The sequence below is a fragment of the Fringilla coelebs genome (genome assembly GCF_963513975.1).
Source record: "Fringilla coelebs genome assembly, chromosome: Z".
Classification (NCBI taxonomy): domain Eukaryota; kingdom Metazoa; phylum Chordata; class Aves; order Passeriformes; family Fringillidae; genus Fringilla; species Fringilla coelebs.
Genome location: NC_140031.1, coordinates 55,918,890 through 55,945,613, shown reverse-complemented (window position 1 = coordinate 55,945,613; position 26,724 = coordinate 55,918,890). Strand labels below are relative to the sequence as shown.

General features: G+C 39.1%; 1 protein-coding gene across 2 annotated transcripts in view; it reads left to right on the top strand.

Annotated features, from left to right (window-relative positions):
- Positions 1-716: 716 nt before the first annotated feature.
- KCNN2 (potassium calcium-activated channel subfamily N member 2) overlaps positions 717-26,724 on the top strand; it is a gene marked incomplete at its 5' end in the record, with an annotated part of 71,766 nt that continues 45,758 nt past the window's right edge. For both annotated transcript variants that reach the window (XM_084225475.1, XM_084225474.1), the window contains 3 exons: positions 717-1,877; positions 2,060-2,155; positions 21,713-22,131. In XM_084225475.1, coding sequence (XP_084081601.1) covers positions 717-1,877; positions 2,060-2,155; positions 21,713-22,131 — 1,676 coding nt within the window. The remainder of the gene's footprint in view (positions 1,878-2,059; positions 2,156-21,712; positions 22,132-26,724) is intronic.

The window sequence follows — 26,724 nt, the reverse complement described above, 5'->3', positions numbered from 1 at the left end:
AAGGAAAGGGAAAAGGCAAAATGGCAGTAGACAACCAACTTCAGGACCGTGCAGGCAGTGCATGGCAGGGAGCCGGAGGTGGAGGGGAGCTACTCAGTGACACCGGTCCCGTTTCACGGTACAGCTCCTGCCGACCCGGCGGAGCAGGTCTCCAGCCCTCGAACCACCTCCGGCTGCCGCTGGCCTCACGCCCCGGCTGCGCCTCTCCCTCCTCCGCCTGAGGGAAGAAGGAGCAGCCGGCAGAAGCCGCGCGTCCCCCCACCCGTCCTTCGTGACAGCCCCGGGATGTGCCGGGGAGGGCCCCCCGCTCCGCGCCGCGGCCGCGGCCCTTTCCAGCTCTCTGCGGCCCGGAGCGGCGGGCGGCGAGCGAGCCCAACGCTGTGTTTTGCAGGGCGGCGGCGGCGGCGGCGCTGCTGGACAGCTCCGGAGCGCGACGCGGCGCCCATGTTCCGGAGACGGCGCAGATGTGAGTGGGAAGCCGGGGAGAGCCGCCGGGGAGAACCGCGGCGGAGCCCCTTCGCCGACAGGCGGGGGAGATCCCGGGAGCGAGCGCGCTCCCCGCCCCCGGGAAGCCCCGGGTTTCCGCGGCGCGGGCGGGGCGGGCGGGGGGCGAGGGCAGCCCTCACCTGCGGGGGGCGGGAGGCGGGATCCCCGCGGGCGGGGGCCCCGCGCCCCCCGCTGACGGCGCGGCCGCTCCGCCCCCGCCAGGTGACGTGATGCCCGTTGTTTTGGTGCGCCCGACCAATCGGACGCGGCGGCTGGATTCTACGGGAGCCGGGATGGGCCCGTCGTGGCGGCAGCAGGACGCTCCCCTGCCGACCGTCACGCATTGCGCAGGGTGCACCACCGCCCGGTCCTCCTGCGGCTTTAACGGCCCCGGCATGGACCCGCCGCGCCACTTCCCGGCGGGCTTCGGCCCCGAGCAGCAGCAACAGCAGCAGCACCAGCAACAGCAGCAGCGCCCGCCGGCGCCGCCGCACTGCCAGCCGCACGGCCAGGACAAGCAGAGCCTCCTCCAGCAGCAGCAGCAGCAGCAGCAGCAGCAGAGCCCGTGCCTCCAGTGCAACAACTGCGCCTACTACGGGGCTGCTGCGGCAGCCGCGGGGGATAACCTGCCCCTGCTGTTCCGCGCCTCCTCGCCGCTTTCGGGCGCCTTTCGGACGCACTCCTCGCCGCTGTCTTCCGCCGCCTCCTCCCGGCACGGCAGCCAGCTGAACGTCAGCGAGTTCACCCCGTCCAGCCATGCTGGCGCGTCCAGACAGCCTCACCAATATTCCCAGTACCACCAGTGCCATAGCCTGCAGCAGCAGCAGGCAGCCAGCCCCAGCAGCAGTGTCAGCAGCAGCAGCACTCACCATCATCATCACCATCACCACCACCACCACCATCACCAGCAGCAGCGCCGGGAGAGCAACCCCTTCACCGAAATAGCCATGAGCAGCTGCAGGTACAACGGCGGCGTCATGCGGCCGCTCAGCAACCTGAGCTCGTCCCGCAGGAACCTGCACGATCTGGACTCTGAGTCGCAACCGCTCCAGGCGCCGCTCGCCAGCCCCGCCGCCGCCGGCTCTGCCCCCGCCGCCGGCAGCCCCGCCGCCCCGGAGATCGTGGTCTCCAAGCCCGAACACAACAACTCCAACAACCTGGCGCTGTACAGCTCAGCCGGTCCCGGCCCCGGCCCCGGCACGGGAAGCTCCAACAACGGCGGGGGTAAGTCCAGCAAGAAGAAGAACCAGAACATCGGCTACAAGCTGGGACACCGCCGGGCTCTCTTCGAGAAGCGTAAGCGCCTCAGCGACTACGCGCTCATCTTCGGCATGTTCGGCATCGTCGTCATGGTCATCGAGACCGAACTCTCCTGGGGCGCCTACACCAAGGTACCAACTGGGGTGGCAGCCGGTCCCACCGCCCGCGGCCCCCGTCCCGTCCCTGTCCCGTGGTGTCCCCGCTGTCCGGTGGCGCGGTGCCGCCGGCCGCCTCCTCGGGCCGGGGTGGCGGTGGGGCGGAGCGGCCCCCGCGCATGAGTTCTCTGAGGAACGGCGGTGTCTTTCTCTTGCAGGAGTCTCTGTATTCCCTCGCTCTGAAATGCCTTATTAGCCTCTCCACGATTATCCTGCTCGGGCTCATCATCGTGTACCACGCAAGAGAAATCCAGGTAACGTTTCCTTCTGTGGGTCAGGGCGCGTTGCTGGCTTAGGTGGGGGGTGCGAGGCGGTTTGTCCAGGGGAGCTCTGCTGGTAAGTACTGGACACGTCCTCCCGCTTCAGAAAGCAAACGTGTCTCTGCAAGCCTGCTGAAGTTGGTGAATGGACCTCAGCCCTGGAGACAGGCACCAAACGACGGGCAGAGAGCAGCCAGGAAGCTTTGCCTGCTAGGGAATTCTGCCTGCTAGGGACTGTTGTCTGCAGTTTTGCTATAGGATTGCCTAGCCTTAAGGCTATAACCTGCTTTCTAGGTGATGTGCCTGTTGTCTCCTGCAGCAGATGTGCAGCAATAGTCTTTAATTTTTCAGTGACTAAATTTCATGCTGTGCATTTTCTCTTGACGGTAAGGTTAATGGTCTTCATTGTGCAAGGTATGTAATCCTCAGTGAGCTGTCTGAAATAGGAGTATACTCTAGGAGAGTGTTTAAAAGGAGAGGGGAAATTGATATTTGACTTGTTTTATTTCATGCTATAGTGCCTAGGAATGTGACCACAGAAAAGTGTTAGGAAGGATAGGACTAAAGGTAAGAGGAACATAATGGTCAAAGCTATAAAATAAATCTCACAGATACTGTCGCAGGTTCTGTCCAGGTCACTTAGTCCTAATTTCAGTTGCAATTTTTTCGACCAAGAAATTAAAGTGTAGCATTTCAGCTCCACCAAACTGTACAACAGACAGAATTCAAAGTTTTGAAGGGAAAAATACCTTACTCCTAGATAGAGTGCTTTTGCTTTTCCAGAGACTCCTTGAGCTGAAGACTGAAATGTCAGGTTTCAAGGACAATGAAGACTTTTCCACTGGTACCAGTCAGTTAAATAAAAAATAAAAAATTAAGCATTGTATAGTACAATTCTTCTTTTGTTTCAACACGAAATGGTACACAGTCTCCTACTTAGGGTAGTTTTTGAAAAGTATCATGTCACTGAAGACTTTTTGCCAAATTTAATCCTGTTGTACAGTATTTTCCTATGCAAAACTTCTTTTCCTGGCTCAGAACCCAGTTTTTCTGCATTAATGTCAAAGATAGTGAAAGCTGTTTAATGATATTGTATTGAATAAACAAGTGTCCCGGAGAGAGAGCAAATTTATAAACTAGAGGACTTCTGATGAACAGGTTTCTTTATCAGTATAAAAATAAATAAGTAGCACTCCTGCAGTGTGGGAGCCTTATCTGGTGTATCTTCCCACAAATGTTTCTTCAGGCATGAACAGCAATGCTTAAAACAAGCCCTCTCTAAATGTTTAAAATAATCTATGCATTTTTCAGAAACTTTAAGTGAATAATTTTGTGGAAGATAAATAGTTGAATGAAAATGAAATAGTTGTAGGTCCATGCAGGTACCCCAGCTTATTCTGGGGTTACTCCAAGATTCAATTGTTTGTTGGGTTTTTTCAGGTAAGGATTTAAAAATTTTCATTGTCTTAGGAATCAGATTCCTTATGGATCAGAAAAGAAGTACTTTTTAAAAATTGTCATTCCATTCTGTTTGTTTTTTTAACTGATTGTTTTAAAGAACTTCCTCATACATGCAACTCCATGGCGGGAGTTGTGCAATCATATGGCCGAATCATGGTTAATGTACTTTTCTGTGCTCCTGGACAGAGCACAAGTATATCTGCCTTTTAAACAGCCATACCCCATGTTTCAGAATGAGAGACATCAGAAACTGCAGTAGTCATGACAGTGCCTGGAGGAGCTGCAGCTTCAAGGGGTTCTGTCATTCACATAAAAAATGAAGGGAGGTTCTCTGTTTCAAGGAGTTTGTTTGAAGGAAAGAATGTAGTACCCTCTGTAGCTATTAGATATCTGCTCACTTTTCAGTTTAGGCATAGTATGTTTTTCTGCACACACTTGACTTTTAAAAAATATGATGAGAGTGCAGGACAAAGGCTATGACAGTTCTATGCTAATAAAATCTATGTTGCACAAGACACCTGAGGAAAAAAAGGTACCTTTAAAATCCCTTGGCTAAGTACATAATATACATCATGTTCTCCAGGCAAAAGAAGATACTGTGTAAACCTGATAATGTTTTTTAGATAACCTTTAAAGCAGACTGTTTTCTGAAGGCAGATATGTCATTAAATTCAAGCAAACATTCTACTCTGTGCAGAAGAATGAATAAGGTCTGTAGGACAGAGCCCGCAGTTGGTTGATTGTGTCCTGGAGGACTTTTTGCACCAGCTATTTGTCAGTCCTGTTCCCGTTGAAACATTATTTTCTGATTATTATCTGAAACATACTTAAATATTTGTTATAGTGTAAATAAGCAGGAATTCATGGAGAGAGGAAAATTTGTTCCATAGAACAGAAGAAGGCGGCTGTGGTGTCTTTCATACTCTGCTGGGAGCAAACCAACCTTTGCATAAATAGATTTTTCTACAAAGCATGAAGCAAAAAAAAGCATGTTGGAAAATAAGGAACTGACGGTTTAGTAATTATTACTGAGTGCAGGATGAATACTGACTGAGAAACTCCTGTTGACCTAGAATGCTGGCAAGTGGAAGTCAGCTATTTCATTATTTTCAGTAGTCTTTGACCTTGATTTATTGGTAGGAAGATCAAACAGTCATGCTGCAAGGATGTCCATGGTACAGTGCCTAGCAGCACAGCAGGTGGCTTTAGTCTTCTCTTGAAGTGACATTGCTTCTATGTTTTGTTTTGAGAAGTCAGCCAGTTAAACCAGTCTCTAGAGTTTGTCTGCCCCTGACTTGCTGCTTTTTTTAAGGGAGTTGGGAGGGAAGTTTATAAAGGTTTGCCAATATTCTTCCCAAGCCGAGAAGTGATACAGCAGCCTAAGGCAACTGAGTTTTCCTCTTTTCCCGCTGTCAGACCGTGGTGTATGTGCGGTGGGGTGCTGGAGCAGCCCGGGTGCGGCTCGGGCGGTGTCGCAGCCGCCAGTTCAGCACCGCAGACAGCTCCGCGCGGAGCGCCCGGCTCGGGCGCCGCATCCCGCCGGGCGCCGCATCCCGCCGGGCCATCGAAACCTGGTACCTGCACAGCTTTGTCCGGGGCTTCCCAAGAACTTACACATTGCTCTGCATCTGGCAGACCAAAATCTCCAGAAGGATGGTAACTGCAGTTTTTAGACAAGGCTAACTGTGGGGATGCTGTGATGTCTATGAAATAGTGGAGCTGTTTAAACATCTTCCACAAATATTTTTTCAGTGATGGCACTGTACTAGCCAAACTCCAGGACTAAAAATGTGAGCTGTTATGAATTTTAATAAATGTGAGTTAGTGTTAAGAATACAATCAGAGTCAGTTGAAAACAGTTGGGTTCAAATGTTAATTCATAGCTTACTTTATCATTTCCTGAAAAGAGGATGAAAATGGTGAGCAAGTTTGCTTCACATCCTTCACCCTTCTAGAAAAAATGCAAATGAGCAGCAGTAACAGAGTTGGAGTTGAGGCTAGTGATAACCCCAAAATCTGTGTTTACTTTTTGTTCCATTTTTGTTGTGCCTATAATGCTGTTGAAAACATTACATTTGGAAGATAATGAAATATGCATTACTCTCTCTCTGGGCCTGTGTAGTTGTTGATTCAGTTCTTTAGAACAGGTGCTTTGTGTTTGAAAGATCAATGGGAAAAAATGTAATTCATCATTATCCCAGCCTAGGACAGGTATTTGACTGTTATTCTGGTTGAGAGTTTGAAGAGGTGAAAGAGAGAAGAGCTAAAAAGACAACAAAAAGACAACATTACCCAATTATCATAATAATTATTGATGTATTAATTATCCACTTCATGCATAAACAGTTTGTTACTTAATACTATTTTACATAATTAAAGCAGAGGCAGTATGTAACATATATAAAATTGTATTCTTTAGAACTTACTGTTCCATTCCACATTTCTCTAGTGGAATTCAATCCATAAATAAAATGGAATGTAAGAACAGTTTGAGAGGCAGTTTACAAGGTAAATCTGTGGTTTTCCTAATTTTATTTAAAAATGGACCTCTCTGCATATCTTTAGTATGGTTAGAGTTAAAAATGCTTTTTAACTATGCCACTGAAGTAGTACAGACTAATACTTTCATGCATTACAAAGAGCTAAAGGATTAAATCAGAAGTCTGTGAGACTGCGATTCAGAGGTCTTTAATGTCTTTTGTTGGGCATTTCACCACAGCCGAGGATTTCTTGAGGGGTGGTGGTCAGAGGAAGAATATATCCACTGGAAAACTTCTTTAATGCTGGACTGCTTAGTGCACCCTGTCTGTAAATAAACATACTGCCTGTCTTGAATAATAGTAACCTGAGTACTGCTAACCTGTGCTATCTCAGACAGCATCTGAGCTTCCCTGATGCTGATGTTTTTCTTTTCCCTGATACAGATGCGGTCACTCATGCAGAAACCTGAAAGTTATTGGTATTTGCTAAAGCAAATAGAAATCTTGTGTGTATACGTGTGTGTGTGTGTGTGTGTGTGTGTGTGTGTATCAGCTGAAATTTCTAACCATTTTTGAAATGTATTGCTAGTTCATACTTTGATAGGATACCCGTGGAAAGGCTTGCAAACTCCAAGGTTAAGGTTAAGTTATTGCTTGCATAGCAGAGCCTCACAGAGCTGCAGGGAAAAAGCAATGTCAGTCCCAATGGTTCTGAAGTGGTGGAAAATAACATGCTACTGATAGATTTGGGGTGAAACATTTTCAGTTGTCATTACCTTTCTATAAAATTACCACAGCTGAGAGTCCAAATGTCTTGCTGAAGAATCAAGAATCTTCTTTTCCCTGGGCCTGAAAACTTGAAAAAATTGAACAAGCAGTATCAGGTAACAGAAAAGAATGGTAATAAATACGTAATACCTGTTCATTATGCAAATACATCCCATAATGCATGATGATAATAAGCGCAGTTCATGGAAGTTTCACTTTTTTACTGGCATCAGTGTAAAGTTTTATGGTAAAAATTGTGCAGTTGTGAACAGTTAAATCCCTTACAGTTTCTTGTCATAAGAAGTAATGCTTCTTCTACAGACAAACTTATTTATTTTTTATTTATCTATTATTTATTTGTTTTTATCCATGTCATTGTTTTGTCTTCACTGGAGTGGTACATGTGTATTTCGTTGTCTTGCTGGCAATCTTTTGACTTTGTGTGGAGTTCAGGTTGTCTTTGCTTAGGTGTATTGAAACATCAGGGGTTGCTCACACAGACTGTAAATCATCAGCTTAAGCAATGGATGAGTTAGACTAAGAGCAGAGAGCAAGTCTGATGAAAAACTACTGAAAATCAAGAAATAAACTTAGAGTGTTACTTAGCCTGATCTGAGGTCTCTTGAGAATTAGTGATTTTTTTTTCTAATTATTCTAATAGATTTTGAGTCAAGCGATAACAAACTCATTGTGTGGCAGTTGATTAAGGATATTGTAACTTCATGTGCAGATTCAAAAATTCCCCTTTACCAATTAAATTTAATACACATTTCACTTCTGTAATGAACAGTAGCAAATCACACAGGAGTCCAATGTCACCGTATTTGACAAATTAACAGCATATCTGTCAAGTTAACACTGTAGAGTATTTTTGTGAAAACACTAAGTTTCAATTCTGTTCAGTACATTTTTGATAATTTTATGTGCAGATCCTGTTGATGTAGGAAATACTGCAGGTGCCCGTTGTCTTGAAGAAGCAGCACTGGAATGCATATGGCATGGAAGGCAGGCCTAAAAATCCTTTAATGGTGATCAGCCTTGGAAGGGGCAGATAGGTTAAACATATATTATGCCTCTGTTTCCAACAGGCTTCATTAGATCGTAGAAGGAGGTAGTACGTGGTGGTCAGTACACTGAGTGGCTGGTCCAGCCATACCTGGAGTTATTTATTTATATCTGGTGTTGTTCCAACCATTTTTTAATGAGGCTGTTAGAAGTTTTTTAAGACATAACATTGCATTATGAGGTTTGAGAAGGTATGTCATTGTCACTGTTGGAGGAGACAGAGCATTGAGGACATTTGTAACCAGGGATCAGATTCTGGATTTGTATAAATTGTGTAGCTTAGCTGAAATGAACAGATGCTCTTGTCTGCAGTTGTTAGAGGCATTCTGCATGTCCATCTTAACGTGAAACTATGGTACATGTCAGATCTTTCAGCTGTAGGACCTTCAGATTGGAAAATTTTATCAGGTTCTTGACTACAGCTCTTTTTTGCCTGACTTTAAGTGAAAGTGTGCCAGAACTGACAAGTGTACTTAAATGCCTTTTTGGTTTTGGTTCTGGTTTGTGTGTGATCTGCTAAATGTAGTGTCTTGGGCTTTGGGTTTGATTTGAGATGTATTTAACATATGTTTTGAGTGAAGATCAGAAGAGGAATGGCTGCTGTTTAGGACTCTGGAGAATTAAAAGTTTCTCTTTCAATCAGCTGTTTTCACCATTGATGATAAAAGTTGTCACCTTTCCTTAGTAGAGGGCAAAATATTGCTCTGAGACTATGAAGCTCCTTTTAAGATGTAAATTACTGCTAAAAGAAGAGGCTGTAACTGATCTTGTAACTAGCATTCAGGTAAGCTGTAAAAAATTTAATTTAAAAAGTGTTCAGGAATTTTGTGAGGAAGTTTTCACAGCTTTTTTTCTATGGAAAAGAGAAAAGTTGCATATCATGAAAACACACACAAATGGAATTTGATTTTTCTCATGCCTTGTTTTTAATTTAATCACTTAAATGACAATATGTTGAAAAATATGAATGGGAAAACTTCTGTTCAATAAAAGTGATATGAGAAATACAGATCAAATCCTTAACATATAATGAGTGCTCTAAATTGAAATGCTCTAAAGATCCAGTTAATTTAAATATTTGCAGATATAGTTCCCTTAGTGTGATTATTCTTCCTAGAGAAATATTACAATATATTCTTGATTCAGTTGTGTAAATTGACCTTGTCTCATTGTTTTAAAGAAAGCCACAATAAGAGATTCCTTCCTGTGTCTTTCAGATGATCAGAAGAAACTGTCATGAGCACACACTTTACAGCTTAGAAATAATTCTTTTGTAAAGGCAGCAGTCAAATATGAACATCTAATATGTTAAACTGGTGTGTCTGAACCCAGACTTTTGCAAACAAAAGTGTTTAGTTAATATGATGCCTAAATATTTTCATAGTTGCGGAGTATCACACATTTGTAACTAACTGGTTCATTCACTTCTTCCCACTTGAACAGTCCCTGCAATTGTGCCCTTCATCTGTGTGAAAGTAGTCGTTAATAAGCATCGTTTTATACTGACATTTTATAGAAGGGCATGAGTATTATATATTCCATGAAGGAATGAGAGAATTGGGTTCTGAGGAGCAATGGCTATACCTTCTAAGGTGCTTTCATATCTCTTTCATTTTGTTGTAGACAGACCAATCTTTTGAAATTAAATGTCTTTTAAGAAAATTCTAAACCTTTTCATGATGGATGGAAACACTCTTATACGTTCCATATAATGTAAAGCAAAAGAGTAGGCCTGAAATAACTTTAAAGTCCTGCTCTTAATCTTTTTAAGAGTAATGTGCTTTGGGTTTTTTTTTTCCCCTACAGAAACATATTAGGACAAAACCTTGTGTTAAAGTGGCAGCTTCTGAAATTTTATCTGTATTAATACTATAAAGTTATCTTGATGTACAGGGGAGAGCTGTGTTCTCTGTTATACAACTGACCAACAGAACTGTTTATGGTATTCTGATTGAATACAATCACAAAATTCCTGAAGGCTGCAGGAACCGTGAGGGTCAAAACAGAGTTAAGAGGCTGTATAATGTAACTTCTTAACTATAGCTTGTCTTCAAAATCCCTGCTTGTGAAACAATATATTGAAATAAAAAATAATTGCGAAGTAAATATATGTGGGCTTGTATCTACAGATTTTATTTTTACCTGTGTGTAAAGATCTTTGTGACCTTTATCTGTATTTTGCAAAAAATTACGCAACTGTGTGTCTTTTCTAAACAGTTATGCATCAGTTCTGTGGTTCGATGAGAAGGTGCAAGATAGTCTGAAAAGAAGGAAAAGCTTTTCTAGCAAGTATTTGTATTGTAAAAGTATTTCATTGTAAAAGGCAATTATCTGGACAATTCCTCACTTTTTGTTTTTGTCACATAAAGGATGTTTTTACAAAAGGGAACACTGCAATTAAGAGTTCAAGTGGAAAAAATCTGGGGATAGCTTCATAGCTAAACTTGAAGCTCAGGCTTGCCTATCTTGTAGTCTTATGCTCAGATCAGTCATTTATCATGTAAATAAGACATTGTAATTGCCATCCATCTATGCATATAATTTTCAAGAATTATATGCCTACTTTAGCAGATGTCCCAAAACCTGCAATACAAAATGAATGCAGTGCTCCACAATAAGTTCTAATGAGATACTATTCTTTATGAAGCATTTTATTCCTATTAAAATTTTATTCCATCTTTCATAGCTCTGCAAGTTCTGTAGCATTACTAAAGGTATACACAGCCATTTGCACCTGCCCTATAACTGACCTCTTATGGTAGAGTCTTTCACTAGAGTAATGCATTATGAAGCAACGCTTCATTTCAGTCACTTAGCAAAAAAAAGAGTTGTTCTAGTTGGTGAATGTTATTTCTTGTTTTGTGACAGTTGTTAATAGCTGTCAAAAGCTTTCAAGAATATGGTCTCTCTCAGCCAGAGAATAAGGCATGTCGTTAATTAAAAATAAAAAGGGCACTTTGTTTCAGTCTGCACCATTGCATCCACAATAGAAATAAATAAATAAAAACCCACATGCATAAGAAATCTGAATTCAGTCTGGGAACCTGGAGAAAGACTTAATGTCCAGGGGTGGCTTGAGAGCACAAAATAAATTACCCCCTAGCTAAACATATTTTAAAAATTATTAGAAATAATGCTGCTGAGCATTCACTAATAGCATCTAAGTGTAATGACATTTTCATCAAAGTTATTCTCACTGTGTTTGTGATACAAGTACTAGTTAGCACTTTTACACCAGTCATGCACAATTGACTTCAGAAGTAGATCTGTATTTTGGAGTATCTAAATTAGTGGGATCTTTAGATCATTTCAGTTTAGAGCTGCTTCATTATGTGTAAATTATTTGATCCTCAACACCTTTGTTATCATTAAAATATTTTTTTCAGCAAGATTTGAAAACTCTTGAACGGACACTGATTTATGAATATGCTAAAGTTCTCTTAACTGACTTCGCCTTGGCCATCTCTCTGCAGTAGCAATAAAATTCAGTTTTGACCATGCAGCTACTATAGCCAAGTTGTAGTGGGTTCTTTTTTTTTTGGTAAATTCCTTCATAGTTTACTACCCATGATTTTTTCCTGAGCACTGCATAAGAAGTGGACTGCTAGAGCAGAAGTTCTTGTCCATCCAAATTCAAGTATAACTGAAAAGGTACCCTATGGCAGCTGCTACAGAACGTGATCCTTGTCTGAATGGTGTCATAGGTAAAGTGGGTTCACACTAGGACCACTCCACTCTTTTGCCCTTATTCAGGATTAGGCTTCATGGTAAAAGCCAATAATGTGTATTCTGTTGTAACTTTTACAGTATGATAGTTTAGAATAATTTAAACTTCATGTGGTATGATAGACGAGTTCTAGACTTGATGTATTGCCAGTTCAGTTTCAGTATAGTTTTAAGACAGTTTAATGGCAAAATATTTTGAAAAGATATTGATAAAAGACTGTCCATGGCCAGTCTGATTTTCAGATTCAATTGTCAGATAGGAAAATGGCTCTCTTAATGAGGAGCTGTATGTGAACAGACATTTGTCTACCTCCCAGCAACAGAACAGGATGTAATGGAGTCAGATGAGAAATTTAACAGTGTGGCTGTCAGCTGCCTGGCCCTCCTCCCCCACCATTTGGAACTGGAAAGGAAAAGAGGGGACAGGTTTCTTTTTTTTTTGTATACAGCTTGTGTCACCAAATCCAAAATTAATAGTCCTTGCGTTTCATCAGTGGCTTTTGTATGTATGTTGTGGCTGGGAACATCCTATGCCAGCTGCTGGACATCAGAATTTTAGCTGCTCTAGTATGCCCCAGTGAGCGTAAGGGTTGTGAAAATAAAGATTTCTGAAACATTTTGAACAGCAATTTTAAAATTGTGGATGATAAAGGGGTTGGCTGCAATCAGTGCAAGCATGTTTGATGTATTTCGTTTCCAGAGATGTTAAAAAAGCATGTTTCTTTGAGAAGAGAGTATCTTTTACCTGAGAGCTGCTGTAAACCAGACAGATTTGATGAAGCTGTAACATTCAAATAATTATTGGGCAGCAAAAAGAACTTTGTGTACTATGACATAGGCTGAGACAATTCTTTTCCCTGAGGAAGCAGGTGCACTCTTAATTAGTAGTGATCAAGTAAAATGGTATTTTACCTATTAAGAAATACAAATAAATACCTGTAAAGAAACTTGTGCCTATGTTTATTTAACATGGTGTTGAAAACTGCTCTACTTAAAGACATTTTAGGTTGATCTTTGAAGCAGTTTGAAGACTTCATCTGCTATATGGTTTAGCCAGAAGCTCCCTTTAAGCCTTCAAGAGGAAAAGATATTAAGTACATGCCTTCTTTATTGCTGCCCCCTCAAAATTTTATTTGCCAGGATGTATTACAGAGACATTTGAATAAGACCAAATGCCTCTAAACACTTGGAGTTAGTGCAAAATTATACTTATGAGGATTTTTAAATACACAAGTACTTTTAACTCCATTCTGCTTTTCCTTCTGCACAGTATACTTTCCCTTATTTTAGTAGTTATGCTTTAGAATAATACTTGGATTTTGTACTTCTATATTTGTAGTTGTTTTTAACATACACTTGAATGAAATTCTGGGTTTAACTGCGTTTCCAAGATAGTAAAAACAGTTACGGAGACTTCATGATTCCTGTGGTGCTGATGTGTACTCACCCACTGTCATGTAAATAAAAATGTAATTAGTATAAAATAGCCCCAGCATTCAAACTTTCTCACATACCTGAAATATTTATGTAGTAAGTAAACACTAGAGGAGGAACTGAGATTCTTGTGTTTATGGTGTGTTGTTACTCATCATTTCCTAAAAACAATTTCCAATTTTAGAGTCACTGTTGTGCTCCTTTGGCAGAATGAATGAGTTAGCTCATCTTATTTAACCTCAGATTCAGTGTTTCTTCCTTTAACTCCTGTCTCCCCCTGCAAAAATATTGCCAGTTTCTTCAGAAAATATGTTCTTTTTTAAAATTGATTCCAGTTTTCCTAGTAGTAATGAAGCTGATCATCCCTGAAGAGAGTGAGCCTTCTCTCACAGTGGCAGATGGCAGTCATTTTGGGAGGTGGTGTTTTCTTTGTGCAGCAATCCATAGAACAAATTATTTTTAGCTCTGAATGAAGAAAAACAAATCCTAAATGAAGAATTGTAAAATAATTATTTAAAATTAATAACATAAATATATTCAAATGTAGATTTCTTCCAAGTGACTTTTGCATTTACAAGAATGTAGAATTAGTATTACTTTATTTCTCAGGTACTTGAAATGGAGAAAAACATATCACAAACTGCTAAGTTTCTTGATTTACATTTTTAAAATTAGTTCTGCAAAGTAGCGCAGTTACTTTGTATGAACATGTGCCATGTTCTTCATGTACAAAGTTTTGTAACTGCTGCTCCAGTGCAAAGCTAAAATCATCCTTTACTTTGATATCAAGTTTTCCATCCTTGTACTACCAAATTGATTGCAGTAGTTGAAGCGGACCTTAAAGACCAGAAGAAATTTTTGATGAGTTTTTTTTTTTGTTATTGTTCTTAGAGATTATTTTTTTAGCATGGTTGTTTTTTCAGTGTGGCAATTTTTTTACAATCTGTGAAAGTAGACCTAGCAATCCATTTACTTTGCAACTTTCCCTTTTAGATGTAATAGAAATGGCACAATTTTTGTGCGCTCTTTCAGCAGGGAGAGTGTGCCAGAGTAGGCCAGCAAAAGCACAGGGCAGTGCAAGTTGGCAGCTAATGGAAGGTGAACTCAGAACAAGGTGTGGTCTGGCTAGCTTAGGTTACTGGTAAGTTTATTAATGACTGGCTACATCCAAATAGCTTTGCTCAGTCCTTAGAGATGCTCTTGACCCCTCAGCTCTTTGTGGCCTCCTCTGGACCTTCTGCAGTAGCTGCTTGTCTCTGTTGTACTGAGGAGCCTGGAACTGGACACAGCACTCCAGGTGTGGTCTCCCTAGGACCAAGTAGAGGGGCATATTCCAGTATTTAACCATTTATCACCTCCCTACCCTGCTGTCACACTCTTCCCAATGCACCCCAGGACCACAGAGGGCACTGCCAGCTCATGGTCAGCTCGTCATCCACAAAGACTCCCAGGTGCTTCTCCACAGGTCAGCCCCCAACCTGTGCTGGTACTTGGGGTTATTCCTCCCCAGGTGCAACACGCCCTACGCTTGCCACATGAAGTTTCCCTGGCCAACTCTCCAGCCTATCAAGGTCCCACTCAATGGCAGCACAGCCTACAGGTGTAACAGCCACTCCCCCAGTTTTTTTCTTTCTCTCTTATTGTTCTTGCACTTCAGTGATATTCAGAGCTTTATCAAAGCTCTGAATATATATAAACCATGCTGCTTCTTTGTCTGCCTGGAGGACATTATTGATTTTCCAAGCCAGGCACAAGGGTTTTTGGAAATTTCTGCTGCTGGATGGAAGCCTTCTTCATGTGGTAACTTAGGAACTTGTTTTGGTTGTTTTATGCAGCACAGGGGGTAGGATCTGAAATGTTAGCATAATGAAATAGCTGTTAAATTAATATTGTTAAAATGAAGGAATACCTTTCTTAGACATTGACAAGTAGAAACTCCTGTTTCAGTCAGTTCAATTGAGTCACATAGTGCGTATTCTGCTGAATATCTCAAATGAATGTACTCACCCGGAGTGGTGGACTTTTATTTATGGAGCTCTGATTTGTTCAAAGGTTTATAAAAATTCATGTAACTAAATATCTCTCTATTGATTACAGATCTGAGGAAGCTCAGCTGTGATTGTTCAAGCAAGACTCCAAACAGAATTATACTAGGAAATAGTCTTGTGAAATATCTGTTTAATAATGAAAGTGAAAAACCCCTGGTTTTGTATTAATTTTGTTTACAATCTATTATTAATAGTAAGCTCATTATCTAATTACTTTGATTTTTTAATATATTTATGAGCTTTTGATGACTTCTTAGCTCAAGCCATAATTATGCTTTTCTCAGGGAGTTCTTCTCTGTATCATTGGGAAAGAATCCTGATATCTTGGAATGTATTTTCTATTTTTTTTTGGTAGTCCTTGGATTTTGATTCTTAATACTGCGTAGAAAGTAAGGACATTATCAGGAGCGTCTCACCTTCTTTGAGTGCCTAGAGCACATATATGTATATGGAGAGACCTATATGAAAAGAAATTATGTATGTCCCCGCAATTGCTAGTGCTATAATGGTCTTTTGGCATTGTAGGCTGTTGGGGGGGAGGAGGGGGTGTTAAGCTATTTTGTAGTTTGGGATGAACAGTACAGCTGAAAATCTGTACAGTACCATTTAAGAATATTGAGGAATGCTTCTGAATATCTTTAGAGAGAAAAAGCTAAAAAGAATACTGTTAGCATGTGGATTAAACCAGAAAGGAAATACGGGTAGGTGGAATTTAACTACATGTGCTCATGCAGCGTTTAACCCTATGTTATTAATTGATTCTAAATTCCTTTCTTTCTAAAAACTCTACCTTTTTTTAAATAATGATCTGAGGGATAGATATTAAAAAAAGACACAGACAAACCTGGTTAAAAGCACTGTTTAACACACCTGTTATTTTGAAATGATTGTGGTTATTAGTGACCTGTAAGAGTAACCAAGATGTACTGTTCAGATGTATTTTAATGTGAAATTTTTGGTACTGCACTTCTGAAAATATAATTCACAAAGACTATAAATTCTCTGAGCCTCTTTTCCCCATCCTTTAAATAAGAGGGGGGCATGTTTAGCCATCAGGAATCATTAACATGAAGTTTGCTTTACATACATGCTTTATTTTTAGCAAAATATTAATCATTGTAAAAAACCAATTTTGCAGAGATGTCAAATTTAAATGTACTATGCTAATATAATTTTTGAGCTGAAACTAAGTACCAGACTTCTAAGGTCTACTGTTTAACCTGGGATGTTTATAGCTGGGAGGGGAACATTTGTGTGCATGCATGTGTACATGTATAAGTAATAGAGCAGTCTGGCTTCCTCATTTGAATGAATTAAGCATGTTTCATTTGGTAGATAGCTAGACCTTGTGGATTAGTTTCTAGTGGCCTGCTAGAAAGTTCATTTTCTATTCTGGATATGGAAAACATTCTGGCAAATACAAGATAGCCAGTCCCTCATGTCATTTTGTGAAAAAAATGTATTATTTGCCTTCTGTGCTTTGTATGTGCAGAAGGAGTTTGATGCCTCATGACTTTAGATATGTATTAAACCCACTAACATGTCTGATCATGAGGAGTACAGCAGCTTCCAGAAACTCCTGTAGGCTCTCCAAGGTCGACAGGCATTTGGGTAACTTACAGACCATTTGATTACACGCCTTCCGATGATGTAAGAAAGTAATTTCCATCTCCTAGTTAGAGGCGACTGTGCTAGAGGCTTAAGATGGCAATCTCCTGTCATGACTTGAAAATAGCTTTAAAAATTTTTACTTCATGAAGTGCTGTGGGACAGTAACTTGTCTTTTTGGAATAGTGAGACAAAAAGAGTATCTTCTTTGTCTACCATAATGTTTTTATTTTTTTGATTGTGTGAATGATACTTTGTGTAATACACACTATAGAAAAATACTGGGTCAAAAAATCTGGTAAGTCATCAATCAGAGGCTATATTTTGCTACTCTTAATCATAGTCCTATCAGTTCTTACGTAAGATTTAAGTGACTCCAGTATTAAACCATTTTTAATTTGGGTTCTTAAATTAAACAATGTCAACAATTTGCTGGTAAGTAAAGTTGATTTCCTTTCTCCAAGGAATGCTTCCAGCACTACAGCTGATGCCACTTTATCAATGTTTATTGCTTCCCTTTTACTCCTATAATACTCCCACAGTATTACAGCAGGGTAGTAATACAGTTCTCAGATTTCTTCTTTTGCCTGTAAAGGCATTTTTAAAACATGACTAGTTTCCTTTTTCTTTGCATTCACCAACACTTAGAAAATTAACTTCTCTCCTTTTGTTTCTCTACTTTAGGGAGTCTCTGATCCAATTTGTCATTGTGTACAATCTGTTAAGAATGCCTTTCTGGTTTTTTTATCTAGTGTTATATGAATGTAACTGCGTAACTCACAAATGTTATGTAAATATACACATACCTATCTATATAAATATCTGTCATTTTTTGTTTTTAAAGTGGGACATTGATTCTGTGTCTTCGCATAGAACATGCTTGAAATACATTACATAATTCCAGGTGAAAATAACTCCAGAATTTTTCACCCAAAGTAGAAACGTAGTAAAAGTATATAAGAGTTCTATTTGGAGAACCTCACAGGACACTGTTGAAATACTTGCATTAGATTTTAACTCTGAATATTTACAAAAAATTTGGAAAATATGAATAGGCATAACATATGTGACCTTAACTGAAGTTTGTCCTTCTCTATGAAGTGCAGGACTCAAATCAACAGAAAGATTTGATCACTCTTTATTAAATTCTCTTTTTATTGCTAGCATCATTCTCCATTCAGATGAGGAGTGGTATCTTAAAATCAATGCATGGTTATTACAGCCAGATTGTCTGAAATCAGCCAAGGCTGTGCATACATACCCTTTGAATTGTGCTGTTCAGCTGTCCTTTCCCTTCTCCCTTCGTTTACGTTCCTCACTTTCTGGAGTGAAAATGTTCATAGCCAAGCACACGTGCATGCACAAATACCTCTGTATCTTCCAAATTGGAAGTGAAGCTTGCATTAAGTAGATTTCATAATTGCAAGTATATAAAATGTTCATGAAATCCTGTACTAGTTTCTGTATCATTTTATTGTGTCTGACCTTAATTGTTATTCACAGCATGTGGTTGAGGCCTGTTCGTGTTCTACAGTGTTTGATATCCATCATAGTTTGAACCTAGGCAAAGAACTATTAAAAAAGTCATCCTCATAAATATGATTTTGAAATGTTAATATTGTTAAGAAATAGAAATATTTTACTGTATCTGTGTCTTTGTGACTACCGGTGTTTTCTGCCTTTCATGTTTTTACCTCCTAAATCTCATTATATGACAGCTTAAGGTATTATTGCTTAAATAATATATTATATATTAGTTTTTTAGAATAAATTGTCACAGCTAAAGTCATGGGAGGTTGATAAGATCTTCTGTGTCCATAAGCAAACCCATTCCACTGAGATCTGCAGAGAAATTTCTCTCTATGTTGCATGTCAGGATTTGTTCTGCTGACAGGTGACAATGTTATCAAGTACATATTCCATAATGATGTCCCAATGTTTTTAAAAAAAATTCAGCCATGAAATAACATTATCTGCTATAAAAATGGAAAAATCAAATTTCAATGCCTGTGTTTATCTTAATGTTTTTCTATTCTCACCTTTTAAATTGAATCAGTACTGAAGGTACAATTTTTTGTGAATTGCCTTTCTGCATATGGAATTCTTTCTGAAATCTATGAAAAGCATACATAAAAAGGAAGAAGAAAAGACCATTGCTTTTTTCAGCAGATTTTGAGATTTTGTAGCATTGCCACTTTGACATGAATTTGATATGTATCTTTCAATTGAAACATTTTAATCCATTGTAAATTTTTTTTTTTTTTGTAAACCCACACAGCATTTGAGAGATCTGATATTATCATATTTTTTATTTCAGTCACACTGGTTAGTATTAATCTGTATTCTGAGTATTCTAAATATCTAGATTTCTTCATGACTGATGTAACACTTCAAAGATCTGACGTCATTGGTAGGGTAATCACAAGAATCAAATGCACTGGAGCTGTACAGTATTTTGGAAGTTTGTCCCTTCATACCAACTAGTGCATTTGCTAGGTGCAAATCTGCATTGTCTTGATAAGAGATGTACTGACAGACATAAATTGGCCTTCCAGTATCAATTCACATATCTAGTGTCTGTAGCTTGCAGAGTGACCAAGAAATGGTATGTGCTCATGGTGCATACATTGAATTCACAGAGTGTTTCTTTAGCTTAATTCAACAGTGTATGACTTTGTATTTGATAATATTGCAGTGGAGATAAGAACTATATGTAAATGTGGTGTATTCACCTTGGCCATCTGTGAGACCCCCACCCAGCCATGCTTTTGCTCTCCCTCTTCAACAACACAAGGAGAGAAGATAAGATGAAAAAGTTTGCAAGTTGAAATAAGGATGTGGAGATCCCTTGCCAGTTACTGGCACTGGCAAAATAGGCACAACTTGGGGGAAATTATTTTATTGATATTTAAAAGCAGAATAGAATGGCAGAAAACATGCTGCCCCATTCCCCTTTCCTCAGGCTCAACATCTTTATTCCCAACTCCTGTATCTTCTCCTCCATGAGTGGTACTGAGGGCATGAGGAATGTCAGTGTGTCCGTCACAGTTCCTCTCTGCCACGCATTTCTTCTCACACTTTTTTTGTGCTGCTGTATGGGTCCTCTCCATGGTGTGCAGCCCTTCAGGATAAATCTGCTCCAGCATGGAACTTACGTGGGCATTAGTTCTTCTGAGGAGAATCTGCTGCAGAGTGAGCTCTCTGCAAGTGAGCGTTTCTTCAACAAGTATCCAGCTTGCTCTGGAGTGGTCATCAAAAGAGGGAATTGCCTCCTTTATCAGGGTTCTTCTTTTCCATGGGATCCTGGTGTCTGGAGCACCTACTCCCTCTTCTTCTTTTCTGACCTTAGAATTTCTAGTGTTCTTTCTCACATTTTTACTTTTACTCCTCACTGCCTGAGCCGTGTTTTGCCCTTTCTTAACTATGCTTTCACAGAAGCACCACCTGCTTCACTGGTGAACTCAGCTGTGTCCTGCAGTGGGTACATTGCAGAGCAACCCTGACCACTTCTTGCTGACATCAGCCCTGCAGCCCTCCCCAGAGCCAAAACCTTGTCACCAACACCCAGTGTAATAAAATGGAGAGAAAGAACATAAGGAGTAAAAGACAGATCCATAAAGACAGAAATTTATTTTGGTTTGTTTTGTTCCTTACTTCTTTATTTCTTTTAGTATCAGATCAACTACAATGAAGTTCATTTGTGACTATCACTTTTCTAAACAGTTTCAATAGAGCACTTTTATGAAAGACAAACTGAAGGTATTGGGAGGAGGATGTAGAGTGATTTTTTGATCACTAAAAAGCACATTCAAGAAATCAAGCTTGTATTTTTAAACTTTTGAAAGAAGGAAAGGAGCAAAGACCAGTGCAGAAGAATGGGGTTTTGGTGTGTTTATAGGGTTTAGGATGCCAAAAAGGCCTTTCTTACATTAGGGAACACACGATATGCTTTGTATTCTCACCCATTGTTTTTGAATAATCTAATTTTTAAAATTCTGCAGAAGTATTTTTTCCCTCTTGCCTGTTTACTGAATAGCCTTGTTTAGATTCAAACTATAGTTGAAGTAATGGGAAGGTCTCCTGTCTGAAATTGTATCTTCATTGTACATATGGCTTATGTTGCTCTCTAAAAGAAGTCTATTTGCAAGGTCTTGCATATCTCTGCTCTCACCTAGTGAAAAGTACTGCTTGATTAGCTATTTATTTCTTAAATCATCAGGCACATAATTTGCTAAACAGTGTGAAATGTTTTAATACCTTGTTCCTGGATGACAAGTTGAAGGCCTTGATTGTGCAACAGCCAACACATCCATTTAATTTTCAGCTACTGGACATACCTGGCTGCCTGGGCCACTCTGATATTTGCTGGCTATTATTTTTCTTATTTTCACCATGAGATATCTTCTTGAGTCTTTGTGCACTTTCTCATGTAGTTTTGTATCTTACATTGATTATTATTAATATTGATTATTATTGGTGCTTTGAAGACAGCTTGAGTACTTCTACAGAAGCTATAATATCAACTTGGCTGAAGCTTAACAGGAATCTTAAGAAATATTTTTAGTTTGCAATTTAGTTATCTATTCAGAAAACAGCTAAATGGTTCTCAATTTTATGAACTTTGAGTAAACAATTGACTTTGAATGGACAAGGGGCCCAGACTTTTTTAAAAATAAAATATTACAATTTTAAAAATGTGAAGAATTCTGATTTAATAATGAATGAATGAAAATTTAGTTTCATGTGCAGTTTTAAAAATAGTTTATTAAAAATTCTTTTTGTCTTAACCGGAGTTATATTTCCTTTCATAGTCATGTAATAATTTCATTTTCTGAGATGGCATTATTTTAAATTTTTTTAGTGGTGTTTGGCAGCATAGAAAACTGTGGTAATTTAAAATGGAATTATAACAGTTTTTTTAAATGATGTACTAAAGTTAACCTTATCTTTTATTATTTCAGTTGTTCATGGTGGACAATGGAGCAGATGACTGGAGAATAGCCATGACTTATGAGCGTATTTTCTTTATCTGCTTGGAAATACTGGTGTGTGCTATACATCCCATACCTGGGAATTACACATTCACATGGACAGCCCGGCTCGCCTTTTCTTACGCTCCATCCACAACAACAGCTGATGTGGATATTATTTTATCTATACCAATGTTCTTAAGACTTTATCTTATTGCCAGAGTTATGCTTTTGCATAGCAAACTTTTCACTGATGCCTCATCTAGAAGCATTGGAGCATTAAATAAGATAAACTTCAATACCCGTTTTGTTATGAAGACTCTAATGACAATATGTCCAGGAACTGTACTGTTGGTTTTTAGTATCTCATTATGGATAATTGCTGCATGGACTGTCCGAGCTTGTGAAAGGTAAGATTGATTTTTTTTTCAGTTCTTTCTGTTTGTCTTTCTATTTTTCACTCCTGTTTTGTCTCTTAAATTTTGAATTCAGGGAACCTAAACATTGTTAGAATGGAGCTCCCTAGTCCTTGAAAATTTGAGTGTTGTTTGCATTGTATTCTGTGACAGACATTGTCAGGAGTGATTTGCCTCTTAATCTGATGGACTTCTGCAAAGAGATCTGTGTCCCACTGTTTACTTGTAGCACTACAATTTCATTTCAATGTGTTGACATATTTAACACACTGGACAGATACCACAAAATGCCTTTAAGAGTAGTTGATAATAGTCTGCATTTATACCAATTTTCATTTATTTTCTTTGTAACATAAATGTAGTGAGGATAAGATGGAAATGTAGCCAGGGAAAATGCTTGGGGGGGTGTGTAATTTGAGGGTTGTGCTGAAAAAAGAGAGTGCAAAATGCAGTTGAGTAGTTGGCAAGATCAGTAAAGAGGAACAGGCAGAACACTTATAGTAATATAACTCCTTCTTCCAATGAAGATCAGAAGTGCATTTGAGAGTATGACTTTCAGTTTCAGCTAGTTTTTCAACCTCCCTTTACCACAGACTTCAGTGTAGGTGCAGAATAAATGGCTGTCAGTGCTGACAGCTTGAAATTGAATTTCTCAAACATGGCTTTAAGAAAAAAAGAAATGGGCTTCTGATTGGATAGGATTGCTTAGAAATATGAGATAGGTTAACTCTAAGAAGACAATTAGAATGATTCTCTATAGAAGATTTAATGCCTTGGTCAGCTCATAGATCTTGGAATTGATTTCTCCTTCCTTAAGCTGAAAAATCATCAACATATTTAATGTATTTCTGCTTCTTCTGTTTGTTGACTGTTTTGTTTTTCCTATTCCTTTTCATGTCTGTCCATTTTAGAATCAGTTTGGGGGAGTTAATTGTGACAGCTAACTGATTCAAGTCAGCAGTTAAATCTAACATCGTTGTGCATTTTTAAGTTGCTCCTTGCATTCCTTTTCAAATTGTTATAAGGAAAAATACCTGATCCTATAAAATGACTGTAGGAATCATGGTTTTGTAGTTTTATTGTTAAAATTTCTTCATATCAATATTGTTTCCCTATATTACAGCTAATATACACTAATAGTTTAAAAATATTTTGAAAATACAATGTTAAGACATAATGACATATTACAGTTTCAGAATATTCCTCATAGTGACAGTGAAGGAGTACCCTAGATTTTGACTCAATCTGCAGTAGCTGTATTTTCATAAGCATGTTCTTGTTTCAGATGTAACTGACTTCTGCAAAGTCTCTCCTCTTCATCTCATATTCTCCACTTCTCTTCCCACCAGTTTTCTTTCAATACAATTGCTGCTCAGGAATTCTTGAGTGTCTACTCAGGTATTTCCCAAACTGTTGGTTTGAAGTGGCTCTGAATAACTTCAGCATCCATTGCTATCATCATTACATATAACTGCTTGATGATGTTGATGGTGATGATGATGAAATAATAATTTTTATTAACTTTTTTATACATGTGCTTTCAAAATAAGCTAGTAAAAATCAGTGAAAATTACTGAAAAATATTTGCTACTGTCTGATACATGTCTGTAAAATATATTTATTTGTTAGTATACAGATTGCAGGACAAGAATGTATAGTATATAAGTAACACTGAAAATAAAAGAAACTTAAGACCACGTCAGTGATTTTTCAGTCAGGGGGAGTGAAGATAAGACTCACATAAAGTTTTGATTTTTTTAGTTTGCTTATTTATTTTTAGAAAGTGACACACTTCTGCATCGCTGTTGTTCTGGGAAGAAGATTATTTATTTGGTTATGTACACTGAAGTCAGGGTTGCAAAAAGCTGAATTTTCTTCAACTCTCTGCTAAGTTAGTAATGGATTTTTTAACATTTTAATTTGCAGTTGCTGTCCTTGAATTGACTGTAATAGTTTGGACAGTAGGCTGAATAGCCACAGACTGCTCTAAAACTGAAACACAGGACAACTACTAAAAGCAAGTTAAATATAAAAGTTAGTACTAGGTTAATATAGCTCTAGCATAATTGCCTTCTGTCACTGGATCCCAGTCCAAGATTCATATTTAAAAAAGGAAAAAAGTTAATTTTATGTTTCAGAAACATTAAAAAGAATATATTTTGGCTTTTCAATTAGATACTTATGTCATTCATGCTTGCATAGCCAGTTTTTTGTGTTTTGCTTCCAGTTTTCCCTTGAGGGAATATGTAAGTATTTTGCCAAACAAATTATACTATCCCAGGATTCCAGTTACTAGTCAGCCCATAAAAACCATTTAAATCCTTAGCCCATATAGAAGTATGTGGTAAGAAAAAGTTCTCAGAAGAAAACCTCAAAACCCCATACATTGGAATGCTTCTAATATTCTGCCATCTGAAGTTAAACATCCCTTTTTCTGAGTAGTTGGAGGCAGATGCAATAGTCATTTGTCATGATAAAGGACAGATATGGCCACTGAATAATTTCTGTTCTGTGTAGAAATCATAGTCCTCAGAAGATGTCTCCCAAGGTCGTTATGGCTTTGAATTGCTTAGATGTTAAAAGTTTAGATTACACAAATGAGGTACACTATTTCCCAACTATTCTTGACTTTTTTCATAGTTTTAACTCAAGGGAACCTTTTTTTTTATTTTAAGTAGGCTTTTTTTTGTGCACAAAGTGATCCTGAAAATAAAATCTCTCATTAGGAGTGTTTTATCTTCCATTTGCTCCTATATATGAAAACATAATGAATTTTAATACATCTAACAGAAATTAGGAATTAGACAGAAACCTGGTGGCTTTTGTTTTATAAGGGGTGATTTATATTAATAAAATTTGATGGTGTTAACTGTTTCTTTGCATCACTCTAGCACCATGCTCTAATTTCTTTTATATAGTAGCATTACATGAATTTGCATTAGCAGTATTTCTTTGGTGTATTAAATCATTTAACTGACCATCCAAATTGGAACAAGATGATGGTCATAAGACATAATAGATTAAAATACTAAGATTTGGGAATGGAGAGGAAAGAGTCTCATTTTGTTCCATGTTCTCAGTGAGAAGGGAAGTCAGAGTAGGCGATGTCCTTTATTGTGGAGTTGTGTGTGCTCAGCAAAAGCTGTTGCTGCTGAATGACAGCCTGGTGTTCAGATTGTTCTTCTATTCAAAGTCAGGTTTTTATTATTGCAGACAGTCCTGGGAATAGGAAGGGAGATTGGAAGCCCCACATTTCATAAGAAGGTAACATGAAAGAGCATCATTATCCATCTCTCAAAAGATAACCTGTGGAGACAGGTCATGGGTTGAGACAGGCAAGTTGCCTGTCTGAATAAAGACTTCACTGCATTAATGGTCATCTGACTGATCACTTGATATACACTGAACTAAGACAGGACATGTGTCTTTCTCAGTGCCTTAATGACTGTATAGTTAGCTCCCAGAATGCTAATTATAGCAAGTGACACTTTAGGTTGGTGAGCAAGGTATTTTCCACGATTGGAGTTTAAGGTCATGTATGAGGGCAGAACACGGTACAGATAATGGTGGTGGACAGCCAGCTGAGTATAAACAGGTTGCTTGGGCTGCAGAGTAATCTAGATGAGGGAATTTGGAAGGTAAATGTGGGGAAAGCATCAAGTGTTGCTGTATACATAATGTCTGTTTTCAGGGGAAGATTGCATAGCATTGGTTTCATCTGCCTTCTCATTGCCAGTAGCAGTGTATTGCTGTTTTTCATGTGTAAGCTTCATAATGAAAATCTAAATTTTTAATTGGATCTAACTCAAAAGATGTTTGTGTTTATAACATCTCTGAGGCACATGATCTAGAACGCTGATGAGTATATTACTTTCACATTTTAATTATAAGCCCTACAAGCAGATTAATTTTTTGCAGTTTCCCATACATGTGTTGTTACTGAAAATAGATTTGGGCATGGGCATCAGTTGTTTATTTCAGTGAAAACAGAAAAGTTTGGTTTCTCAAGAAAATGAAAGTCAGTATGTTTAGCACTAAGTCATTGAAGAGTCTGACTAGAAGAAGAATCTGAGTAGAAGAAGCATACTCTTCTGTAGAATGGGTGTCTCTTCTATGGCTGCTTTTCTAGGTTGTGGGGAAGGTAGCCACTCTTTATGATCTGGGTTTTTTATAGGGAGGAAAAAAAAATATTGTCTTCTGAATACACACATGGGTATAATGTGCCTGTGTACCAAGCAGTATGAGCCACAAATGCCCAGATTACACTGTTGTATGTCCAGAGCTGATCATATGGCATGCCTGGCATTTCTGGATTTGCAGAGGATAACTGAGAACAGAACTGGATTTTCTTCTTCTGCAGAGAGCACACTTTTGGCACCATTTGTTGTTCTATTTGTTCATCTCTTTGACTTCTGGCAATGCAGTCAGTTCAGCTTGAGCAGTTTGTTTTAGTCAGCATTTCTCCCTCTTGTCAGTTTCTGCTCTGTATTCTCTCCTTGTTTTAACAAAAACAAACTCAAAGCCACACACATATGCAAAATCCCATCTGTGTGTGATGGTGAAATCTTTCTGCTTTCTGCTCATTTT